Source organism: Haliotis rubra, unplaced genomic scaffold (genome assembly GCF_003918875.1).
Source record: "Haliotis rubra isolate DU_JTF1 unplaced genomic scaffold, ASM391887v1 Scf26, whole genome shotgun sequence".
Taxonomy (NCBI): domain Eukaryota; kingdom Metazoa; phylum Mollusca; class Gastropoda; order Lepetellida; family Haliotidae; genus Haliotis; species Haliotis rubra.
Window position 1 is genome coordinate 3,091,004 of NW_025766669.1, and position 20,127 is coordinate 3,111,130.

General features: G+C 40.7%; 1 protein-coding gene across 1 annotated transcript in view; it reads left to right on the forward strand.

Annotated features, from left to right (window-relative positions):
- Positions 1-18,238: 18,238 nt before the first annotated feature.
- Positions 18,239-20,127, forward strand: part of LOC124280095 — a 68,334-nt gene continuing 66,445 nt past the window's right edge. Inside the window, 1 exon segment of the mRNA XM_046715984.1 lies at positions 18,239-20,125. Coding sequence (XP_046571940.1) covers positions 20,014-20,125 — 112 coding nt within the window. The 5' untranslated portion in view covers positions 18,239-20,013.

Consider the following 20,127-nt stretch of genomic DNA (forward strand, 5'->3'; position numbering starts at 1 on the left):
TACCCATGTGGGAAATCGAACCCGCATCTTCGGCTTGACGTGCCAACGCTTTAACTACTAGGCTACCCCACCGCCCCATGTATAGTGCTGGAAAGAAAATATATAAAAAGCAACTGTGTCTGATGTGTAACAGAAGCGGGATACCAACACATACCTCAGATGAAAACATACCTAAGAGTTTTCAAATTAACGTAATCTATTTATTGATTAATTCACGACCTCAGATATAGACAGAAATTATTCAGTTGAACCTCATCTAGATAAAGAATTCATGCCTTTTTATAAAGTGAAAAAGATGGGCTATGTTAATGTCTTAAAAGTGTGTTTAAAGTGTGCAAGGCATTCACTGAAAGTGGCATTGAAACACAAAGCACAGTTTGTCATGAGAAAAAATCTCAAAGAAATACCGGCAATGAATGTTTATGCCAGAGACTCACACGCACGCACGCACACACGCACACACACATCGTCCCTATCCTGATCAACCAGATAAGTCACGCCATACACATTGCTAAAGCGATTTTTCACAAAACCAAATGTCTAGTATCAAAATCTCTAAACATGCACCAATCCCCACCTCGACAACAAATCCAACATGACTCCAACAAGCCCCAACGCTGATGCCATATCTAGACCATTCTGGTATTTTGATGCCAGAGCATATGGTTCTCTCTACAGTTCTGCTCTATTTTAAAGACCTTCCATTGACAGATATCAACGCTTGACAATAAACATAAGTCAAGGATAAAAGCTTACTGCTAGGCAACGGCTGAGGAGGAATCTACCTTTTAAGAGCGTTAATTTTCATTCCGAATCTAATTTGATCGATAGATGAGCATAAGCGTTCAGATGCAGGCCCTAATGGTATAAACCTGTTATATGCAAAGAAGAAAAAGGAAAATTGCGTTAATTATGAATATTGCATTTCAGGGTCTGCTATAAATACCTAGGACTGACAATTTACGCGTTAATTCTACCAAAGAGACTGACAACCGGCTCCAGATGCCGTCATTTATTCTTGAAGAAAATCAATAAGAAGCATCAGGTAGCGCTAGAAGTGTATTAAACACCTGGTCGTCGTAAACGAAGCCGACAGGACGAGACGTTTACGTTGCTGTTCTTAATCAGGATGAATTCTTGATGTCTTGGATCCAAGGTCTAGGACCTTTCGATTTCTTTGGTTTAAGGATTGGCCTGAAATGTCTTCTCTTGTGTCTTATTCTTTCATGTTATTCTTTTATCCTCTTATGGTTTTTCTGTTCAGTATATGACTATAGTAGCTCGGCGAGAAGAGTTTTACAAAAGGTATTACCTAAGGCTTCCATTCATGTTTGTCTTGACGTCTGTTTCTAGATGCTAGAGTCACAAGCAGTACTCGTAACAAAGCATTGTTTATGTAAACATCTCCCTACTTTCATACATACTTTGCTTTTATGTGTGAATTTAAGATATGACAGCATTCCTCGTTCATGACTTATAATGATCTGCTTACTGTTGTGACATATAATGCCCTGTATACAGTCGTGACTTATATTAATGCCCTGTGTACAGTCGGGAATTATAATGCCCTGTACACATTCGTGAATTATAATGCACTGTATACAGTCGTGACTTATAATGCCCTGTACACAGTCGTGACTTATAATGCCCTGTTTACAGTCGTGACTTATAATGCCCTGTTTACAGTCGTGACTTATAATGCCCTGTATACAGTCGTGACTTATAATGCCCTGTTTACAGTCGTGACTTATAATGCCCTGTATACAGTCGTGACTTATAATGCCCTGTTTACAGTCGTGACTTATAATGCCCTGTATACAGTCGTGACTTATAATGCCCTGCATACAGTCGTGACGTATAATGCCCTGCATACAGTCGTGACTTATAATGCCCTGCACACAGTCGTGACTTATAATGTCCTGTATACAGTCGTGAGTTATACTGCCCTGAAAACATCTCGACTTATAATGCCCTGCATACAATTGTGACTTCTAAGGCTGTGTATACTAACGTGTATTATAAGGAGGTGTATATAATCCTGACATGTGATGCCCTGCATACAATCGTGACATATAATGTCCCTATATTGCCCTGTTTTCAGTCATAATTCATGATGCCCTGTATATATTCATGGCTCTGCCTTTTGTATTCTTCCCAGTATACAGACGTGGCTTAGAATATCCTGCTAGCGGTCTTGACCTGATATCATACAGGTCTGATATCATACAGGTCATCCTGTCAATGGCCAATCAGCCCTGAAAACCGTCTCTATTATGTCACTTCAAGTGAGGAGGCACACCAAGCCATACTGAGCACTCCTATTGTATTCAATTGTATATTGTATTGTATTACCTATTGAAATATATATCTATGTAAGAATGATAAGATACTGGCATCAGCTTGAAACTGTTAATACTCCACTAAAGCTATCACAACAAATATATCGTTCCATGAGATAACAATACTTGGTTTAAGCATATCAAGCAAATTCTCAATACCTCAGGATTATCTTACTTACTTGAAAACCCGTTCACCTGTACAACGAAATATATTTCTCTCACTGTCGAAAATGTACTTAAAGATCAGTTTTTACAAACGGGGCAAAGTGACATCAGAAGCAGTTCCAAAGGATTTTATTATCGTGTCCTGAAAGATTCCCCATCATTTGAAAAATACCTCTTATTCCCTTACTGTTATTTAGAACAAGTAATCATCATCTCCCAATTGAAACTGGCCGTTGGGAACGCATCCCGCAAACTGATAGAACCTGCCATCTCTGTAACTCACCTTCAACAGCTGATGAATTCCGTTATCTATTTAGATGTTCTGCCTTCACTCAAATTAGATCTCATTATTTGGAACCATATTATTATACATTCGCTCATTTGTATTAGATGAAATCATTGTTCGCATCCAACAAACTGTCTATTCTTAATAAATTATCAAAGTTTATATCTATTATCAACAATCGTGTTAAAGCTACGCAGAAACTGTAAATTATGCAACGACCTTCCAACAATGTAATCAAATCTATGTGTAATATATATCCAATGCTCTTGTACCACCGTGGGTGGTTAAAAAGAGAACAAGTCAAAACGTTGATTACACAACAGTCTCGTTTCCTGTTGACTTGGTCCCGTCCTATTGCGCAACATAACCAGTCCATAATTTTGAGATCAATTCATTTAAGTGGATACATAATTATTAATCAGTATTATATGATACATCTAAGCACTTGTATATTGCAACGATACGCTCCTTCTAATCCTTGCAAACACGTCGTGCAGCGTGCTCTGTCGTACAGCGAGCTCTGACAAACGGAAACCTGGAAATCCTGGAAATCTCTAAACGAGGCTCTCCCGCTAGAAAAGTTTGGCGGTCTGGTACGGCCGTGATATTATATCAATCACATTTTGCGTTACAGAACTACACTAAATAAGCGCAAAAAACCACGTAACAGGTGTAACCAGTGAGCCAGATGAATTGTGAATCATTTTACGACCTCATCAAACAGGGGCAGTCTGTGACGTCTTAGTTAAGGTCATGCTGCCTACACCTCGCCATAAATTATAGAAATACGATGTTATTAAAGTTTAAAATGAAAATTCATTTCTAAATACCATTTTTTTATGAAACAAGAAATTGTAATTCAGTGTAACCATAGTTGTTTGTGACGTCTATTTTCACTTTCACACGAGAAAGTTCGGATCGGCTGAAAAGTAGGTCATTGTCTGAATAGATTAATGAGACTCATCTTTCGGTTTGAAAGACTGATTGATTGACAAAACAAAATGTTTGGTATTATCAGTAAAGCCCGCTACGCATTACGTGGTGTGCATGGGTAGCCTACTAGGAGTACTGTGTTTCAAACGTAAACGACCGTGTATTTATTAATATGATAGAAATAATCGATAATCAATTCTGTACGTACACTGTCATTCATAACACATATACAGACCCTTTCACCAAAGAAATAGGGTGAGCATGCATGGTACAAATGCATGTATTCCAATGCCTCAAATAGAAAAAGGAAATGACAGACAGCACCAAGGAAGCGATGCTTGATAAAATGTCAAATTACCACAAGAGACGCAAATGTTAATATTGAATTCAAGGACAAGCTAAAAATTGCACAATGCATTTTTAACGTGAGAGTTGTAATCGATTTTATCAAGCCATCTGAAATCGAGCATCTGAAAACCAGCAAAGCCTAACCAAGCTTGGCACCAAACTAAACAAAAACCAAGTCGTAAAAGTTACCTGTTACATTATTGAGTTGTTTTAAGGAAATAGTTAATAATACCCAATGCAGCGGTGATCGAATATCCTTCTCAATGTATTTTGTTTAAGACACTAATAACACAATGTTTTAACATTCTAAATTGGCTTGTTGAAAGCATTGTTAATGCATTATTGACGTTAGGGACATAAAGTTACATTACAAAAATACAAATGTCGTCAGAACATGAACCTTTGGCTTTCTGTCTCGAAATTTAAATATGAATAATTGATACAGTAGGTACAAGATGCGGACCATAGCAACCTCAACACAAATATGATCAGGCAGAATTGGAAAGTCCCGGGTTCGATTCCCTCATGATGATGTGTGAAGCCCATTTCTGGTGTCCCCAGAAAGCGGCGCAAGACCATATTCGCTCACTCACTCACTCACCCAAAGAAAGCGATATTTGTACGCATCCTGTTTGAGTAACTGTTCCATGTAAGCTCGTTATGTAATACAGTCCTCTTAATGAAAACACTTGATGTAATTACTGGGGCTGTAACGATGCATCGAACTATCGATGGATTGCAATTGCTGAGTCTCCGATAGCAATTAATCGATGGTAGAAACGAAAAACTATCGATGCATCGATAGTATGTGACACTATCGATAGTTTAGTATTTGACTTCCGTTGATAAATGCGCAACGCAAAAGTACCAGATTCGTTCACTTTGATTTAGAGTTATCCGCCCCTGTACCATGGCGACAAACACGACATGCGACTCGGGTTTGTAATTGTGAAGAGCAATAAGTTGTTTTTATTTCATATAAACTATACATTCATTTGGGAAATGACTTCAAATGAGCCAATTCAAGGAGAAAACAACGATTGCAACAGTATTGCAATAGATGGTCGCAATAGACTATCGCTATCGCATTAGTATGTTGCAATATCGCTAGTTGTTTCTGTCTCATTAGTCACCCCTAGTAATTCTGTGAGCCATTCTCTCCCCACAGAGGTTACTTGTCATATCTTCCTACGAACCTCTGTTCTAATACGGCCATATTTCCCGGTTCTCGTATAACCCCCTAGCGGCAAAAAAATCGCAACACGAATTATCTCCCTTCTTTCTATCCAATCAGAACACGTGTTACATCGACTTAGATCCAACTTGACTAATGCAAGCAAATATGGGGCAACAAATATCCCTCCTCTGCCTGGGACTTGTGTTGATGTGACACACAAGACATTTAATGGCTAGCTTGTCCGCTGTCAACGAGGGCGATGGAGACGCCATTGATCCGCCATAACATGACTGAGTTCTGTCTAGAAGAAACGTTTGCGCATCGCACAGGGGAAGAGGTTCTAGTTTTCCCGAAGCATACGGAAATTACCGAGGCCTTGCGAATGATTCCTTTTGAAACAACGTCGCTGATTGCACAACTAAATCTGATTGCAACCAATCACGAATCCTGAACAATCGCACCATGAAAGGGCCGTATTAGAACAGAGGTTCGTATGAAGATATGTATACCTTATGCTAACGTTCCATGTCAGATCTGTAAGAAAGGCCTCCTGTAAGCACAATCTATAAGACGTTAAATATTAACTCACTCACTCACTCACAATCTATAAAGGTGAAATAACTGTATTTTGAAAAAAACAATCTCAATCAATCAAACCCTGTGGTAGTCTGGGATACATTCTGAGTTGCAGCCATTTGCAGCCAGTCAAACTCCGTTGTGTCGAACTCGTCGGGACCAAGGGAAAAGTTCGACTTATCCGAGTGTTCGACACATCCGTCAGCATAGAAATTACCAAGTACCATCACGACCAAAGTTCTTACATCATCGTTTTTCAACGACTGAGTTCGACACAACCAAGAATTCGTCTCAACCGAGTTCGAGATATTGGGTTTCGAATGTATCTTGATCTGCTAATCTTTTGTTAGAATCTAAAGATTCGTTGGCAACATACCTGCTCATTTGCTGCGTCACATTAATCTGAGACAGAACTGAATGTTATTCAACGCTCGCCTTATAGTGACTCTTCCAGTTAACGATTTTGTTATTAATGGCAAAACTACAGACAACCAGTAAACTGGTTCATATGATCGTACGGATCTAATCATACATCATTTTAACGCTAAGAATTAATACATGTACAGTAAACTCGAACACGATTATGAAGAACTGCCGGATTACGAATTAATTATTGGTCCCGGCAATTCGCTTATATGAGTGAGTGGGTGAGTTTAGTTTTACGCCGCTTTTAGCAATATTCCAGCAATATCATGGGCTCCACACATTGTACTCATGTGGGGAATCGAACCCGGGTCTTCAGCGTGACAAGCGAACGCTTTAACCACTAGGCTACCCCACCGCATATAACGAATTACGGTTATAGCGAACTATTTTGTTGTCCCATTGACTTCGTAATAACCGTATAGTAGTAAACATTTCTATGTTGGCCATTTTAGAAGTTGAGTTGCTGAAGAATGATTATGGATACACAAATTCTTTTATTGCTTGACAACGTCATTAGAATCTATGTTGAAACGTCTCCTTTCACAATAAAAGAAGTTGTATATCCATAACAAATTGTCATCATTCTTCATAGTAAACATGTTTTACAAGAGATGTGTCGCAATAACAGGTTCAGGTGAACTCAAGAAATTCGTCTACACTCGTTCAAGAGAAACTGCACAATATCACAAATATTATTTGAACGTAATACGATACACATTACAGAACCTGTACAACAGCCCTTCCTGGTGTTATTATGGCATTCATCGACGCATACACAGGATGCAATTTGGTCTGTAGAGGATCAATACTTAGCATTTCTTCCCGATGGAAACGTGTGTCTGTTACCAATTATTCAAATTATTCAATAATCCACTTGCGAGACCGCAAATATTGGAGATGCATTTTTATATTAACAGGCACATACATGCATATGACGGTATAATGAAGAAATGGAATATGTCGGGGAATAATTTCTTGTACATGAGATGATAATTGGACCCCTACATTCAGCACGGTCCACACAGGGATTAATGCGTGATTAAATAGATTTATCACGCATTCTACCGCTAAACCTACGCCATTGATCCTGCACATATTATACATAGAACGTTAGAGCTAGAAAAACAGATTTACTGTGGCACAAATGGAAAATATAGGTGAACATTGAAACATTTGTTTTGCTTGTTTGTATGTTGTTTAACGGCACAGTCAACAATTTTCCAGTGTGAATCTGTGAATAATCGAGTCTGGACCAGATAATCCAGTGATTGACATCATGAGCATTTATCTACGCAAATGGGATACGATGACATGTTTCAACCAAGTCAGCGAGCCTGACCACCCGATCCCGTTAGTCGCCTTTTACCACAAGCATGGGTTGCTGAAGACCAATTCTAACCCGGATCTTGACGGGTCTCAAGAGAAGGGTATTCAAGCGCACTTTTCATATTTCATTTCCGTGTGAAGACCAATTCTAACCCGTATTTTTGGATTTTTTTTAAAAACAGTGATGACATCGGGGTAAGCATGTCCGCATGGTTGTATCCCACTAAATCTGGGAAAAGAATACTGCTATGGGTGTTGTTTTGAGGGCTACGGTGTCTGCAACACAGTGAGTGTTCTTGATTCCCTATGTTGACTCGTACAATATGTTTCCTTTGTTTCAGGTGAACCATTGACTTGTCTTTGCATGTGTTTGTGACTGGTGATATCAGTGGGACGGGAAACACGTTGCAGCGAACACATGGTATCATCACTTTAATTCTGATTCGTAAACACATATGCCCATTGTAAAATGATCGCATAAAGGATTGTGGGCATATTTTATCGCGTATATTTCCTTGCTAATGAAATGACATGAACACTACCAGGTCGAGGGAATCAATACGCTTTCTATGCACCTACAGCAGATGTTGCGCCATTAGGCAATGCATTCAGACCTGTTTTGCATTCATTCATTCATTAAGACATGCAACTGCACATTTGTTCCCTGGCGTAGTTGCCCCATTTCCTTCACATAGAGTGAGTGAGTTTATTTTTCCGCCGCTTTTAGCAATATTCCAGCAATATCACGGCGGGGGACACCAGAAATGGGCTTCACACATTCTGCCCATGTGGGGAATCGAACCCGGGTCTTCGGCGTGGCGAGCTAACGCTTTAACCACCAGGCTACCTCACCCCCACGATGGTAATTAAGTAACAATATAATAGTAGTAACAACTCTTGAAGTGTTGGCAACAACTCAAGTACAAACAATAGTAGTGACTAATGGTATTCCAGGTTGGAACCGAACGTGCACTTCTACATTGAAAACGCAGTCACTCACTTAATTACCATCAACAATTCAGTTTTTACTATTATTATATTGCTACGGCAATATGTGCCTACACTTCTAGAATTGTTACGACTATACGACTACATGTATACCATTTTCCCTACGAGATTTTTACCCTTTGATTTTTGGCGGCCGTCTTGGATTTTGGGGGAAAATACGCCCCATAAATCGGACACACCCCTAAAATATGTTTTATCATGATGTTTCCAAGCACTGTGCATGGTTTTCTGCTATAATCCAGGGGAGGAGAGTCAAATAGTGTTAGAAGTTGAAATCGTTGATTTTCGGCGGCCATCTTGGACGCCATCTTGAATTTTTCGGAAAGTGGGCCCAACAAATCGGACACCCCCCGACATATTTTTTATCAAGATATTCCCCTGCACTTTACAACGTTTCATGCTTTAGTCCGGCATGTAACGATCAACCTCAAAATCGGACCTAAGTCACTGCATTATTTCTGGATAATCTGCTGATCTTGTGAAAGATAGGGTCATAGCATACGATGCTATTACAAAGAATAACAAAAGTTGTCATCCATGAAGGAAGGTTAATGTATTCCTGTTTTTCCATCTTCTAAATTCAGACGAAAGGCTTCTTTAAAATGGCTGTAAAAGCAAATAAGAACAGTGCTTATAAAACAAATTCCATTTCAATCAGAATGTTTTGTTTTCGTGAACAATGTAAAATAAACAGGTGAGTTTTACTTTTTTACACCGTGAACGCTGAGCATGCGGACATTGATTCTCTATCAATTATTCAACAAGGCTGTTGGCGCCTTTATCTATTATTGAACATGAACGATGAGGCGTGTCTTACAAAGAAACGTACCCAAGGATCGACCAGAACGCAGTTGCACGCTTGGAGTGGGCATATTCTAAAAAGAACCTGATCCTGTGACCAAACAAACGGAAAGAAAGCCACAAGCCCTTGCGCAACTGCAAGACATTAATAATTTCAGATAAATCATACACAGAATCAATATTTCCAAATCGATAACGATCACCAAATATCGATTTTTACGTCTTCTTGGCTCTGATGTGCTGGAGGCAATGGATGTTGACGGGGATTTCTGGCGTCCTCAGTGAACTGTACGTATTATAAATACATGTCTCAAGGGCGTCATTACGTCAGGGTGGGGCAAATCCCGGGGCTACGTGCGTTGCATTAAATCCGTATGGGCTACGTGCGTTGCATTAAAGCCGCACTCAGCAATGTGGTGGAGCAGGCGTGTGGTGAGAGCGGTGACTTTTCACGCGAGTTTGAATCCCGAAACGAGTACAATGCGTTACTATTATGCATGGAATATTTAAAAATAATAAACAGAGCCTTTGAATGTGGTATTCCTGCATTTAATCGTGCATTCTTAAGCGTTTCGAGATCACTTTTAATTCTCCAATGCTATGAATCATCGGTTATCCTGGCACAAAACTCGATAGTTTAAAATCGCCGTGGCATATGTACTTCTCAAAATCTGTCAAAGGACACACGATTACCCAGTCATATGTAAAATCCAGGTGTTGTTTTTTCTTTTTCTTTTTCTTTTCTTTTTTATAGGATATTTATATAGCGCCCACATCCGCGTACTTGCTGAAGGCGCTGGTATTTTTTCCCTCGATCATTGGATGTCTATCTCAACGGCACATCGTATTATCAATCTCAACTCATTGAGAGTACCCCCAACTAGGTGTTTGCACGTATTCTTTGACTTCTTTCAGTAGTATATACAATGCTTCAAGCTGGAGGGGGCGGTAGGGTAGCCTTGTGGTTAAAGCGTCGCCCGTCACGCCGGAGACCCGGGTTCGATTCCCTATATGGGTACAATGTGTACACCCATTTCTGGCGTCATCTGCCTTGATATTGCTGGAATATTGCTAAAACCGTAAAACCATACTCACTCACTCTAACTGTCTCGTAAAATAATATTCACTCATAAAACTATAATCTGATAGTTGGTACAGATTACCAAACACTCGTACATCTAACTATCCCAAAGAAAGTCATTAAACAATACTCGTATTGTATTTTATTTTATTGATTTCTTTGTATTGATTTGTTGCAAGCTGAATATTGGCATTGTCCTTTAGATATTGTATACCCTCTGTTACTGATGTGTATGAAACAATAGCGAAAGAATGTAATGTTTTACGCCGCAATATCACGGCAAGGAACACCAGAAATGGAGTTGGCACTTTATACCCATGTGGGGATTGGGGAATCGAACCTGGGTCTTCGGCGTGACGAACGAACGCTTTACCTACATGCTCCCGACCACCCCTTAACTGTAACGGCGTTTACACCCACTATATTTCCATTGACCCTTCTCTGCGTATTAGACCGCCTTCGTGGTGTAGTGGTTACAGCGTCCGCCCGGAGAGCGTAAGGTCGCGGGTTCGATCCCCGACCGCGTCATACGAAAAGACGTTAAAATATGGTACTTGTTGGTCCGTGCCTGGCGCTCGGCATTAATGGGTACAACAAGGACTGGTCGGCTCGGAGTCAGTATAATGTGTCTGAGTGGGGTATTCATGCTTCACTGCGGCATGGTATCTCAGTGGGCTAGCACTATATATAAAACCAGCTTCAGTGTGGACTAGTACAAGCAGCCGCACATACACATACACACGCATGCACGTCGTCATATAAGCGAAATATTTTCAAGCACGACGTTAAACCCAATTTCACCTCACCTCTCTGCGTATTACAATCCTAAATAATACGCGGGCAATAACGATCAGCTATTGCAGACTTCACAAAACATAACAAGCAAGAATGTTTCAAAATACAGTTCGGGACATCCGGGACATTCGGGAACCGTCTTCATTCATTCACAGGATGCTCTTTGCCCATGATTCCTCGATCAAGACATTTGTCGCTTTCACTTGCAACGACACCATTCAAATTTACGGATTTGTTTGGTATTGAATTCATTAGTGGTATTTTTTGTGAAATAATTTCTTTCAGAAAAAGATAACTGCATAAAAAAACCCCAGCAACAACCAAAAACAACACCGCTTGATAATACTTTGATACATAGATAATGACTGGTTGTGTCTTTAGTTGACATATACAATTATTACATCCTGAAAGAGCCGTGAAAGCACTACTTTCATTTGAAACCATCCTTTGGTACAAATATATTGACTTTCACAAACACTTTCTCATTGATCTTTTGTTTTTTGGAGTGGAAAAAGCAACGAATCAATGCATTATTTCCACACGAACGCACGTGAAATATACCATCTTTGATTTTCACCATGGGAGTTCATGGTTAAGAGAACACTCAAAGTTTAAAGTGTGTAGCGAAGAGTGTCGGTTAAACTGAAGATACTATTACAGTTGAGTGTGTAAAGGGTTCAGACCTTGCCAATATTATTATGTTTCCACAGTGACAGCATTCAAGCGTTGCCCATTGACTTGTATTGTCATTTCTCTGTAAAGAATATACGAGCACTTGCCGCGTAAAAACAGTACAACACAGCTATGTTCCGTCTATTGATACGAGATTGGCGATGTGTAGAACTAGCGACGAGTGACTGACAATGTTAGCGCTTTTTATACCAGACAAAGCGTTCGCTACCGGTGTTAATATAGATTGTATAATTATTACAATGTGGTGTAAGGATATATCTTTATTGTCACAAAACCGGATCCAGAATTGCATTTCAAACCTGTTATAATGAAGTTGAGGCTTAACACATAGTGGTTAGAGCGTCCGCCCGGAGAGCGGAAGGCCGCGGGTTCGATCCCCGACCGCGTCATACTAAAAAACGTTAAAATATGGTACTTGTTGGTTCGTGCCTGGCGCTCGGCATTAATGGGTACAACAAGGACTGATCAGCTCGGAGTCAGTATAATGTGTCTGAGTGGGATATTCATGCTTCACTGCGGCATGATATCTCAGTGGGCTAACACTATAAAACCAGCTAAAGTCTGGGCTGGTACAAGCAGCCGCACATACACATACACACGCATGCACGTGCACGTCGTCATATGAGCGAAATATTATCAAGCACGACGTTAAACCAAATTTCACCTCACCTTAACACATCCCAGCGTTTGCCATCAAGGCGTAAACTATCAGTTCCGGTAATAACTGCGTTTATTACTCACATGGCTAGAAATAACTATTTTCATAAATATCGTATGTGCCCTTGTTGTACAGCTAATATCGGTGGTGACTCGAATATTTTTGAGAAGTAACGGTTTTAAATGACATCACAGGAATTGACGTCTGAGCTGAAGATCATAAACGCCATTCGAAAGACAGAGAGATCCAAACTATAACGAAATATTGCTCAGTAAAGAAATTACTACACTCGCAATGGAAATAAAAAACAGTCTGACATTTATTTAGTAAAATCAGTACGGCACATGATATAATAAACTTTATTCATCTCGTATTATGCTTGTAACTCGGCTGCCAGTGTCTGTGCAGCTAGTATGACGTCATATTGTTACACCTGACCCAATGCGCAAAGGGTTTCCGCTTTCCAGTAGCAGCCAACGTCGATCGTCATGTATCATGTAATCGAGTCTGGACCAGACAATCCACTGATCAACAGCATGAGCAAGTGTCAACCAAGTCAGCGAGCCTGACTTCAAGCGAGCCTGATCCCGTTAGTCGCCTCTTACGACAAGCATGGGTTACTGAAAGTCAGTTCTAAACCGGACCTTGGAAATCACTTTGTGACTTGACTTTAATAATGATAACGCCACTTACTCCTCGCCGCACGGGCATACAAAATCATAATGCATAATTACCCCGGTTAACCCAGAACTGCCTGTGAGGCGCTAGAAATGTAATAGTCATATGACTTATCCCACCGGGTACCCATTTTCTGCTGGGCGAACAAAGGCAATTTGTAACAAACTCACTTGCGGACCACAAACCACAACATTGATCATGAATCCCCTTTGGTGAGCATTCCATTGTTATCAGTGGTTATCAGACCTGGGGTGATGAAGGTTTCGGGTGTGAACCATGTGAACCACTTTGGTGCAGCAGGCAAACCAGGAAACATATTCAGGACGAACCAGAACGCGAACCGACGACCCAAGGGTTCGAGAGTGCCCAAGGGACGTAACTCCGCACGTAATGAGGAACCTTAGGCAACTGACCAAAAGGTGCCCTCTCTCCAAGGTATCCAAGTAGACTCGTCACGACGAAGACATAGGTTCGATCCCCCACATGGACGTAACGCCCAGTCTTGATGGACCGAGACTGAGGGTGGCCAAGCCGTCCTGATGCACCGCAATCTCTGTGAATAGTCTTGGCTTGCCAGTAATAATAATGAGTCCATTTATACGGCACCAACTCCATACATGATTCCCAGAGCATCCCCCTGTGTACGCTCAAAGCGATACAAATATACTACAATATTAACTCTGTCAATGGGAACACAAACACAAGGCAGTATAGATTTTAGTCCAGGTATGACTGTCGGAAGAGATATGTTTTTAGCGAGAGCGTTTCGAGTTCTTTGAGTTCACTTGAGAGTTTGTTCCATAGAACTGCAGCATTATAATTGAAAGATCTTTGGCCAAATCGTTTCAAGTTAGTCTTTGGAATGTGGTAGAGATGAAGGACTCTGGGTGGTTTATACGTTTGTGCCGGAAACCTATAAGCACTGTTTATGTTTCTAGGTTGAGAACACAATGCTCTCCTCGTGGGCTTAACTAGTGAGGTAATTGTCAGGTCTTTGAAATATATATCAGGGCATATGAGTAAAAATACCCTAGATATACCATAATACAGTACAACCAGAAATTATTGAGAATTTAAAGATTGTAATTTTTTAATTCTTTTCACTCATTACTCACGTATTAAATGTGAATATTAGCAGAACATAACTCCAGATTCAAAGACAGGTGAACAGTTAGTATTTTGTCAAGTCACCATAGGCAGCAATGCAGGCTTCAATGCGGCGGGGCATACTACTGATCAGAGAAGTTAGAAAATCGTGGTCCATGCTGTCCCAATATCGGACCACCTCTTCTTTCATTTCAGCAATATTTCTCAGATTTTTCTTATTGACACTTTCCTTTATAAGTCTCCAAACATTTTCTATTGGAATTAGGTCAGGGCTATAGCTTGGCCAATCTAATAATGTCATATTTTGGGTCCGAAACCAGGCCTTTGAATGCTTTGGACGATGTTTTGGGTCGTTGTCCTGCTGGAAAATCCAAACATTTCCATAGAACACGTGAGCAGATGGAAGTAAATGTCCCTCGAGAATATCTGTGTACCACTCACTGTTCATATTCCCTTCAAATACACAGAGGGGCGTTGCCCCTAACACAGATATGCCACCCCACACGTTAAATTTCGGACTGTACTTTGGGCGCTGTTACAAAGGTTTTTCAGTTTGTTTGGTCCAGAATTTCAGTGTATTAGGAAACAACCACACAGAACTTTCATCTGAGAAAATCACATTGTCCCAGTTAAAATTTCTATGCTGTAAGCACCAGTTCAACCTTCGCTCCTTTTGTTCAGGTTTCATGATCGGTGATGGAATTCCTCGACTTTTCTGCCAACCCATTGCATGCAGCTCAGTTCTAATTGTCTCCTTACAGACAGCCACAGTTCCTCTATCAATCATAAGGTTATCATATCAGCCTTAAGGTTTCTAAACTCCTTCGTTTGTTTTTAGAAACAAGAATACCAAGCCGCCTCCTGTCACCGACAGTCAATTTTCTGGGCCTACCTGCGCCTCCCTGGTGCTCAATGCCATATCCATTTGCAATATTTTTCAAAACACGATAAACAGTGGACAAAGGGATGCCTGTTCTACTTGAACTCACTTTAGCTGATCTGATGTCCTTGTTATAATACTCTAAAATCAACTTCCTCTCTAAATCATCCATACTGAGGATCACTGAAAATGTCGTCTGCTAGCAAGTAAACAAAGGGGGATAACTCTTCACAAACTAATGAAAAAGATTAACGGAGTTGTTTCTTTTGAATGAAACCAAGCACTTGATAGCTGGTCAAGGTTGTTTATACTAGAAATCCAACTAAACATATTCCTAAAATTCTCAATAATTTCTGGTCATACTATACATCGCCATATAATAATAACATCGTTATAAGACTCGCCAAGGGGGTCACATACAGGTCAAGGACACCTTTGTTTGTCATCTGACGTGATCAGCCATCGACAAAATGGCGGCGCCATAATTACATGTAATACATTCGTAAACAACATTCCAGGAACTAACAGCGTGTAGTCGCATGTTGTCGTCCGTCGGAATGCTCGTCTGCTAAATTAAGATCAGCATGGTAGAGAACCCCAGAGTTTTCCGCCAAATACCGTCCCGTCAGCACAACACTTTATACGCCTCTCGTGCATGGAATATGAGCTTTCATTGTGCCGCTGGAGTAGACGTTGATGTTACTTATACACGTTAGGGGCTGGTGAACCGAAACGTTAGGACTTAACTGATGTGTGTCTCCGCTCGGTTAATCTTTCTGAATCTGCAAATGTCTTTTGTCAGCGTATGCATGACGTCAGTAAAGAACATCGTTAACGTGTGAAGAGGTTCAGTCGCGTAGTGCAGCCACGGATCGACAAAGGAACACAATAGGATAACAAATGGTTTCCTTGTTTTTATCAGATCTGTGGCGCCCAACAGCGACATCAAAGATATCACGCGTGGACAGGATTCATATGTTCCCGTGTGACGCCATGTTTATGATCGAAAATGGACCAGACGATTCGGTGATGGATTTTGTAAACACCGATCCACGCAACAGGGCTGCCATCCATGCTACTGGGTCTTTGCGCATGATGAATTTGGTTATTTGGTCATAGCTGACTGATGATATGGAATCTCATCATCATCATCATCATCATCATCATCATCATGACCACCACAATTATCCTCAACCTGGTCATCATCATCAATATCATCATCAGCAGCAGCAGCAGCAGCAGCACCAGCACCATCACCATCACCATCACAATCACCATCATCACGGGGCCGTATAAAGTAACATTCACAAACAACTGACACAGTGAAGATGAATACAAAATGCCATTTAGAAAGTGGTCAAATGTAACATATGTTATATTTGGGATTACACTTTCTTAGTAAAGTACAGATTCTAGTACACTTTTATGTGGAAGTCACGGCGGCTGAGCGGGTTAGTGTGCTGGCGATTAGGTGCGAATCCCGGATGGGACTCAACCCAAAAAGTATTAGAATCTGTACTTTACTAAGAAAGTGTAATCCCAAATATAACAAATGTTACATTTCACACAGTGAAGCTCTGTCAGCTCGAAATCGAATTTACTTCGAGTTATACATATATCGACGAAAGCGAAGTTTCAGAATTAGGCGATGGACGTCTACCTAAATCTAAAAATTACATCCTTTTCAATGCATTTAACCTATTCTATTATGTCTCTGTGTTATAAATCTAATGTTGTAAGACGATAACTCTTGATATACCGGGTCGTCTCGTCAACTGCACATATCAGATGCCGGAAGTTACACTAGAATCGATTTATCAAAATCATTACCATATTAAATATAACCATTTTTTTTTCCAGTTATCAAATATCAAATAGTCGTAAAACAAACACAATCAAACATTAATTTTTCAAGGCAAAACTAAGAACTTTATCCTTTCATATTGCAAAGTGGTTTGACAGCAGATACAGTGAACATTAATCACAAAGCAGTTAGATGATGACATCTTAGTACATCGTTAAAATCCCATTCTACTATAAATATACACAAAATATACCACCCTTCACTGAGCATATGGTTTGTCGGTATCATCACGGCTGATCGGAAATGATCCATTTTCTCAATAATTTAAAAAAGACATTTATACGGTTATATTCAACATATTCAAAGTTAGTTTGACAATACTTGTGTGGGGATATGATCGAGCATCTGCGTTCGATTCTGATCAATCTCTTCGTATAGATGTTGGGTGTTATTGAAAGAGTGAGTGAGTGAATTTAGTTTTACGCAGCTTTCAGCAATATTCCAGGAACATCACGGCGGGGAACACCAGAGATGGCCCTCACACATTGTACCCATGTGGGGAATCGAACTCGGATCTTTGGTGTGACGAGCAAATGCTGTGACCACTGGTCTACCCCACCGCCCCTATTATTGAAAGAAACATATGGCCGGGACGATATGCAGGGATATAGGGATATATAGGGACGATATGCAGGGATCTTATGCGAATGTTGATCAAATTCCGATGCCAATCCCATAACTTATAACATATACAAAAACAACGTTTTCAAAGATAAGTGTCCCATATAAAGAATTAGTTTGTAACAAATGTACTTTAAACGTGCTTGAAGACGAATATCACATGTTGTTAATATGTCCATTTTATAACCGATGCAGATCCCAATGTATTCCAGCCTATTTCTACAGCCCACCTTCAATTGTCAAATTCCGAGCCCTTATGAAGATACACAGTGTCACTGTTCTTAAAGGAATATGTATATTCCTGAAGCAAAACGTTAAAATAATTGTATTATGAATTATATTTCAACTCTACACACCATGACAATGTTGTATTAGCTGTTGTACTCTTGGCCACATGGCCTTCAATTCTAAATAAAGTGATCAAGATATAGCGGGTTTACGTCTCTTTTACGGCTGACGCGGCTGGAAGTAGTTTAGACCTGGAGAACAAACACATTCCGGTCCCAGTTCTTCAGAGGAATGTCTAATTAATTGCCATACTTGCATACGCTCTTTTGACACGGGTACTATTTTGCTGATACGGCATGTGGAATAAGGTGGTATTGAAGAATATGTTAGATTATGCTAGGAGGGAGAGGCGTGGTGATTGTCTGGATGACGTCACTGTGTGACACAATGCTACTTAATGACGTCATCAATGATCTCATCCTTTTCGAACCACATAACGTAAATGTCATAAAAATATGAGGAAGTTTGTACCAACTCCGTCAGCCGGTTCTCTCAATCCATAACCGCTCCATACTTCCCTTAAAACATCCTACGTTTCATCCTCACCTAGATCGAACTCACACATATCTCGAAATCCTACAACCTTATCCCCAGGCCTTAACATTTCCCCAAACACAAATCTGATAGTTAATTCCAACTACTTTGACTCATATATTCAACCCAAACATTAAAACAACACATAAAACTATTCCTAATCCCAGTCTATTCCTACCCCGAAACCATACCCAAGTCCCACGAAACAGAGTGTTCTCGCCCATCACGTGCACGTTATGCCCATCACGTTATGGCACTGACCAAGGACCATGGGAGATTCGACCTCACGGAAGCGGATCATAATCTTCAAAATTGATTTTATCTTTAACGAAATGTTTTTATTGACCCAGGTCATTTGCTGTGTAATTTAATCTAAATGTGTAACACGAACTACGGTTATCTCGAACTAAAATTAAATGGCCCCTTCCAATTCGTTATAGACGTACTTTATTGTATATCATATATAAACACTTATTCGTTATAATTAAACTGGGAAGATGACATAAACCTACTCCTCCCAAAACAATCCAAACGTCAACCCCCAACCGCCACTTCATTTATCTTGGGAAGAAATCTTTGTAATATATAGTCAAGATGTTGGGCGACGGAGACGCTATTTCTAGGCTAAAACCCACATACACACGAAGAAGGTAAACTACAGTTCGTGATCCCCTGCTCTCTACCTGCGAAGGTGTATCAACGTAACGGAGAACTCTTGCGAAAGACAGTCCTCTTCGTAGTTTCATTTTGGTCAACCGTGGGTGGCGAGAAGCTGCCCGTGAAACAACCGTTGAGTTATTAATTGACAAAGCCGTCTCTCCGCCAGCTGTTTCCAAGCGCCTCAGTTCAGCAACCACAACAGGGATACTACAAATCGATGTCGGATTCCTAACTCAATCAGCCTGCCACACCGCCCATGTGGGGACGGGACGGACATTTGACCAGCATGGTCATTCAACTGGACATTACCACTCCGCCACAGCCGCAACGTGAACGTCTCCAACATCCCTCAAGGAGTATTTGCGACAACATATTGTAGTCCTCAGTTGAAGCCGAGGACAGCTCGTAGACAGTCTAACCTACTTTCTGTTTACACTCATCAGCTGTGTGTAAATGTTCCACTTCGTCATCTCCTCGTCACCCCGTCGGATTCCAAATCTACCTGTCCAGGCTTCGCACCCGCTCACGCCAGATCAATCGCTTGAGGCATCCAGACAAAACTCGCCTAAGTAACTATAGAACGCATGAAGCGACGGAGAGGAAGGTAAGGCCAGCGCTCCACCAGTACAGTAGTAAGCTCAGCGCAACACAAAAGGAGCTGGATTCCCTGTCGTGTTTGTCTGAGACTGGATCAAGACGTTTTATGTAAAGCGCTACCTCCTCGCTTGAATAGCCATAAATTACAAGCTCTACCCATCCTGTGGACGCCATGCAGGTTGTGTACAGTGGCGGATCATCGACACCCACCCCCTCCCCAAGGCTGCAGAGGAAAGCTTACCAGGGGGGCTACGGACGACCTGTACTACCGGGGTATATTGTGGGG